Source organism: Adiantum capillus-veneris, chromosome 12 (genome assembly GCF_014529385.1).
Source record: "Adiantum capillus-veneris isolate H3 chromosome 12, ASM1452938v2, whole genome shotgun sequence".
NCBI lineage: Eukaryota > Viridiplantae > Streptophyta > Polypodiopsida > Polypodiales > Pteridaceae > Adiantum > Adiantum capillus-veneris.
The window spans coordinates 155,734,082-155,740,247 of NC_140942.1; the positions used below are offsets into that span (position 1 = coordinate 155,734,082).

General features: G+C 45.8%; 2 protein-coding genes across 7 annotated transcripts; both read left to right on the forward strand.

Annotated features, from left to right (window-relative positions):
* The first annotated feature begins 1,651 nt into the window (after positions 1 to 1,651).
* Positions 1,652 to 2,783, forward strand: LOC147446725 (uncharacterized). Of its 5 annotated transcripts, XM_086525895.1 has the most exons (4): positions 1,652 to 1,747; positions 2,307 to 2,334; positions 2,497 to 2,557; positions 2,650 to 2,783. In XM_086525895.1, the coding sequence occupies exons 1-4, from the start codon at positions 1,652 to 1,654 to the stop codon at positions 2,675 to 2,677; spliced, it is 213 nt and encodes a 70-aa protein (XP_086382021.1). In that variant the 3' UTR covers positions 2,678 to 2,783. The 5 variants fall into 5 exon arrangements, with proteins under 5 accessions (XP_086382021.1, XP_086382020.1, XP_086382019.1 ...); XM_086525894.1 differs by lacking the exon at positions 1,652 to 1,747 and having other exon boundaries at positions 2,202 to 2,334; XM_086525893.1 differs by lacking the exon at positions 1,652 to 1,747 and having other exon boundaries at positions 2,202 to 2,334; positions 2,647 to 2,779.
* On the forward strand, positions 2,205 to 5,572 carry LOC147446726 (receptor-like cytoplasmic kinase 176). Of its 2 annotated transcripts, XM_086525890.1 has the most exons (8): positions 2,205 to 2,997; positions 3,310 to 3,638; positions 3,728 to 3,863; positions 3,941 to 4,077; positions 4,158 to 4,281; positions 4,371 to 4,763; positions 4,855 to 4,939; positions 5,033 to 5,572. In XM_086525890.1, the coding sequence occupies exons 1-8, from the start codon at positions 2,898 to 2,900 to the stop codon at positions 5,094 to 5,096; spliced, it is 1,368 nt and encodes a 455-aa protein (XP_086382016.1). In that variant the 5' UTR covers positions 2,205 to 2,897; the 3' UTR covers positions 5,097 to 5,572. The 2 variants fall into 2 exon arrangements, with proteins under 2 accessions (XP_086382016.1, XP_086382015.1); XM_086525889.1 differs by having other exon boundaries at positions 2,207 to 2,997; positions 3,947 to 4,077; positions 4,371 to 5,572.
* Positions 5,573 to 6,166: the final 594 nt, after the last annotated feature.

Genomic DNA, 6,166 nt, shown 5'->3' on the forward strand with positions numbered 1-6,166 from the left:
TGTGTGTTTCTCTGTGTGTATGCGTGCGCGCACGTTGAAAACTTGTCTTTTGCTTATTTCCTCATCGTGCCCAGTCGAGAAGACGTCCAACATCATTGATACTACACAAGGTGTCCTGTCTGCTCCAAATGGGTCATGGTGCAGATACATCATATTATGTGTTGACTGCCTCTTAAGTTGTGTCACAACTGCCTCGCACAAAGCTGCGTGCGGACACGTGCATGAGCGGCGCCAACACACCCTTGAGAATTTATGCGGGCATATCCTCGAATAGCACGTCGCATGCATACCTCTCCAACCATGCATACATGCTGGTGAGCAAAATCATCATAAACTCCTTGGTGCCATTCTCTTCTTCACCGTCCAGCTGCATAGCTGCCTTTTTCTCCCGCCATAGCTGCTCCTCCGTGAAAGTCACATTGGACTTCAGGTCCAAGTTGTCCTAATTCCCTGTCGCATCATGCATTGTACTGACGTGTGACCACCATGGAAGAATCCAAAGCATAATCCTTTGCACGCAGACAATATCATAGACGACCTCACTAAGAAGAGGAAGCACCTCATGATGACCACACCAATGGGCCATGTGCAAGAGGCGGCTGTATTTCCACATGGAGGGATGCCCCTAGGAGAAAATGGGGCACGCCCACACTCTCAAGCCCAGCAGAAAAGGGAGTTGTGGAGAAGGTGAAGTACGGCATCATGCTGTAGTCATTGGTATAGCTCCAGTCGAGCCAACGTGGCCATGTCCACCAGGTGATCGAGTTGATTAATGAGCAAGAGCCTGTCATTGACACTAGCCAATCAAGGAGCAGACAATAGGGTGATGCCCAGGTTGAAGGCGGAAAAGATATCCTGCAGAAGCTAAAGCCGACCACCCAGGGGCAGCTCAAAGTCTTCCTCCATATTATTAATCATGTGTAGGCCTAGGCTGAGATGAATATTGACGGCCTCATGAGCACAGTTTGCATTGCCAAATGGGAACAACATCGACACGGGTAAGCAAAAGCTGGAGAGGTGCTCCAGGGGCGTGCGCTGGAGGTCTGCAACTTTATCTACCAAAATGTATTGGGCTACCTGCACCACCTCCATGGGCAGTTTGATAGAGTAGCCCTCCACATTTTGTAGGGCTCTCTCTCTCTCTCTCTCTCTCTCTCTCTCTCTCTCTCTTCGAAGGCCAAGTGGATAGACTAGGGTAGGAGGGCCAGTAATATTACGGGGTCCTGTAGAAGGACACTTCCAACCCCAATACATTTAACTTGTAAGCACCAGTAGCGCAACGCATAGAAGCCAGTGCTTCCGCGGTTAGTGGACGCTGCAACGAATCTGAACCGCTCGATCTTTGGTTCAAGCCTTGTTGGTTGCAGCAACACATTATCCCCCCCTCATTGTGTCTCTACTAGTACCCTGTTTTGTTACACAAGAAAAGGAGAATGGCATCAATCTCCGTCGCTTCACTATCGTCTAAGCCGAAACTTTTCGTGCAGACGTGCCTCGTGATGGGCTATCAATTGCGTCTCTTTGTGCTTGATATGGAGCAACACATAGTTTAGGCGCATCGTGTTTAATTAAGCGTTCCCTTAGTGGTTCGGAATAAGGTTTGAACTGTGGCGGCCAGGAGCAATGCGGGGTGTCGGCAATGGGCAAGCAAATGATACTTCGTAATCCCGATGGGGAAGCTTTGCAAGGTGGTGGGCCTAAAGTGGGGGGGTTGTCGGTGCTTTCGCTGTCGGAAGTCCGACTCCAAGTCAATCCAAAGGAGCGCACCTTCCCCATTCCTTGACGGCTCACCTTCACCCATCGGGCCCCCCCTTTCTCTCTCTCTGTGCAGAGTCTGTACACGCCCGTTGCCCCTTCCCCCCTTCTCTCTCTCTCTCTCTCTCACACACACACACACACAACACACACACACCCACACCCACACCCACTCAGGCACAATTGAAGGCACTGAGGCTTGAGGGGTAAGAGAGAGAGAGAGAGAGAGAGAGAGAGAGAGAGAGAGAGAGAGAGGAACTTCACGTGGGCATCTCTCTGAGTAGAGAGCGAGAGTAGGACCCCCCACAGAGAGAGAGAGAGAGAGAGAGAGAGAGAGAGAGAGAGAGAGATTCTGTGAGAGAGTGTATGAGAACTTCCTTTTCATAGATTCGGCGCCTCATTTTTGCCTTGCGTCACGAAGAACCCGGCATCCATAGCCAGCTGCAGTGATGTTTTTTGTAGCCGCTTTTCTTGCAGCCCTTCCAAAGCGGATGAGTCTATCTTTCGGCTGTGTCAGCCACAGTATAAGCAACTTCTTTCACGCTGTTCAGTCCTGCAATTTGTTGCCGCCGACACAAGGTACGCTCTCTTGTTGACGATCTTAGGTCTTCTTCAAATGCGTCCTGATACAGGAGACGCTATTCAAGTTGATGGCATGATTGATTAAAGATTTCAAACCGCAAGGCAGCTTCAATTAAGAAAGGTCTCATAGACGCAAGATATGTTGTTGAAGAAATGCAGAAGAGGTGTGTTCTGACGAGAAGCAAAAGAATCAAAAGCTATGCGAGAAGAGTTTGGGCAGGTATCAAATGCAGAGACATTATTATTGAGTCTGTGTCAAACTTCCATAGACATCAGATAGGCATGCCACTTTCATCTTCTCGTATGCAGCAGAACAGGGAACTTGGTGGGAGAAAGCTAAAACTTGCAATCGTGCAGTAGACAACATGGCAAGAGTTGCGTTGTATTGAGGGGATTGAGAGTGTGTTTTTCGCTTGTATGCGACTTTCTTCACTATCAGCAGTTACATTATATGGCAACACCCTCTCTGAAGTAGTTGGGTTCGACAAAGGCATCAAGATCTTGATCTAAAGTGAAACCCCTCCAACCAAACCCTCTCCTCCCAAATTTGATGCCAGAGTATGGGGGATGAGAAATTGCGCACTTGTTCCCTCATTTATCTGTGCTCCAACTCTTGCAAGGATGAAACGGTGGTTGATGCAAGCAAAGGAGCAAAGCCTGGTAAATCTTCATATTCATTTTCCTCTGCAATGTTATAATTTGAAAAATTAAATAAAAGGTATAGAGGAGAAAGCAGTCGGCATCCATTCACTTGCTGCATACATTGTGGTGAATCAAGTTTATGATGTTAAGGTCGAATTATTCTCATGGGTGTATGCTTCATTGCATCATGCTGAGTATCTTCAGCATCAATAATAATGATGTCACATGTTGGGTTTTCTAAAACGCTTGATTCGGACGGAAGTTTCATGAATTTGATTTCAGTTGTTGGATTTACGGTCGGATCCGTTTCATGTATTGTTTTAAATGCAGTGAGATCATTGAGAAGTAATACATTTGTAAGGAGCCCGGCAGTTCAGCATATGTCCTCAGATGGAAACGAAGATAGTGTTCCATCAACTCCTAGAATCGAGGATTTTTTACAGCAAAATCTGAAGTTGAGAGTTTTTACATACAACGAATTGAAGAATGCAACCAGGAATTTTCGACCTGATAGTGCGTTGGGAGAAGGAGGATTTGGGACTGTTTATAAAGGATGGATAGATGAGATAGGACCCATGGGAGCAAAGGCTATGTCAAGCATCACGGTTGCTGTCAAGGCTCTCAACCAGGAGGGTTCTCAAGGTGACAGAGAATGGCTGGTATAGTTCCCTTCTTTCAGGTTGTACTTGGGGTTGACATCCAGTATTGTTTCCCTTATGTTATACAATGGGTTATCCTCTGATGGCAGACAGAAGTAAACTATCTGGGCCAATTGGTTCACCCAAACTTGGTTAAGCTAATAGGCTACTCATGTGAGGATGAACATCGGCTTTTGGTGTATGAATTCATGCCCCGTGGTAGTCTCGAAAATCATCTCTTTCGGAGTGAGTGCTTCCTTTTCACGTTTCTCTGTCTCTCTTTGTAGCAAGCTTCTTAATTCTTACATCACGTATTTTCTCAGAAGCAGCCCTGCCTTTGTCTTGGGCTACACGGATGAAGATCGCGCTAGGTGCTGCCAAAGGACTGGCCTTCCTTCATGGAGCAGAAAAGTCGGTGATTTATAGAGACTTCAAGACATCAAATATCCTTCTAGATCTGGTAGAAGAGTCTACCCTTAAGCTTGCCATCTTCATGTTGTTATACTTGGTGAACGAATGTGTGCAATTTGTTTGCCTTAGGATTACACTGCAAAGCTTTCTGATTTCGGACTGGCTAAGGATGGGCCAGAAGGGGATAAAACGCATGTCTCAACACGTGTGATGGGAACATATGGTTATGCTGCACCGGAGTACGTGATGACTGGTAAGTCGATTGGTTGTAAGGTAATCAATTGCGTGTGGGTCACAACAGCAACCAACTAAAAAAGAGACCTTTGGGTGTCGGATGAGCAGGCCACCTAACATGGAGAAGTGATGTTTACAGCTTCGGTGTAGTGCTATTAGAACTATTGACAGGTCGTAGATCAATGGACAAGAGGAGGCCCCAGGGCGAGCACAATCTGGTGGAGTGGGCCCGCCCCTATCTTCGTGACAAGAGAAGGTTGCTACAAATTATTGATCCCAGACTTGAAGGCATGTATTCGGTGAAAGGTGCTCAGAAGGCTGCAAGCTTAGCATTTCATTGCCTTAGCTATACTCCAAAGACTAGACCTTTGATGAGCGACGTGGTTCAAACATTAGAGCCTCTTCAAAATATGAGAGACATGGCGAGTGCTTCTTACATGTTTGTGGGAGGAATGGGAACCACAGAGAGCGGGGCTGAAAACCAAGGAAAGCAGAACCTGAGTGTGACAAAATCACCAGCGCCTACTGTCAGTGAAACATGCTATGCAAATTTGGCATAACACACTCCAAATTTCAAAATGCCAACTTGCAGACCTCAAATTTTCCATCAATGTAGCATCTGTTCTATCAGAAAACTTCAGGAATATCAGGAGAATTTGGCCATCTATTTATCAAAGGTATTTGTCTACTTAAATTACTTCCTTATACTCCTCAGGCTACTGCTCTCCTTAGGTTCAGAATGCCTCCAGAAAACCTCTTTTTTTTATTAGGTTTCCGCCGGGTTTTGTTGGCCAAGGTCACAATGAATCACAACTTCCAGTAAACAGAAGGTGAAACCATTGTTTGGTAGCAGATAGCTTCGGGATTACAAGCAGTGACATCTAAGTGTTGGTTTTACAATGGTTGATTAAATAAGAAGGCTCGGAGATGGTCTTTTGTAGTGATGCTGCAGATCCCACTTGTACATTATGAAAGCTCTGAGGAGGATAATTGTCACCTGTAAAAGCCTCGTGCCGAGCATGGGAGCGTCAGTTTGGACAAGCAATGTGCTCCGCTACCATCATTGCGATGGCCTTGGCTATCTTACGCTGACAAATCGCTCAAAAGAGGTAACTTTTAGGTGGCATTGAAACATGCGATTGTCTTTATAGAACTCTCCCCAGAAACTTGCACCATTGCAGCCAATGGGGCTTGTATGTATGTTTGAAACTAGAGAACTGGTGGTTTGCCAAATGCTCTTTCAACCTGAACCTATTTTCTCATCACGGGGCAGCTAATTAGGATGACTCTCTTTACATCATTTGCATGGATATTTGGTATGCATGGTGAGGCCGTATCTATCCATCCATCTCTCAGATTGTGTGATTGCCACATCCTGTGATCATTATTAGTCTCTGTGTTTATGTGCAAATACAGTGCAATGTCATGGTCTCCTTTAAGGATATTGAGTGTGGGGATTGACCAACCTCATGGCTAAGTGGCAGGAACCCTGTCAGGAGTAATTATTGTTCAAGTAAATCAGGATCAGATGTCCACCATCCAATCCTTCATTCAACCATTATACACTCAAGTGTGAATGAATCAAGAGTGGTGTGTAACTGCCATCGACTAATGTATCGACTGTGTGAACCACATGTTAGTGGTTCCAACAACCTTGAAATTAGATGTTCCAAGGGTGCTAGAGTGTAGTGGTAAGGCTTCGACCTTCGTTGTTTGTTGCAAGGAGCCTGTAACTGGGGGTGCTTGTTGGTCTTGCATGTCATCCCCCCCTCCCCTCCCAAAGCCTATGATGAGTAGGTTTATGAAGGTGCCAAACTAAGATCTGTTAAAGTTTATGCAGCTCAACTGAATGCCCAGTGCGATCCTTATCTACTTATTTTTTCAATTTAGGTATTTATTTCACT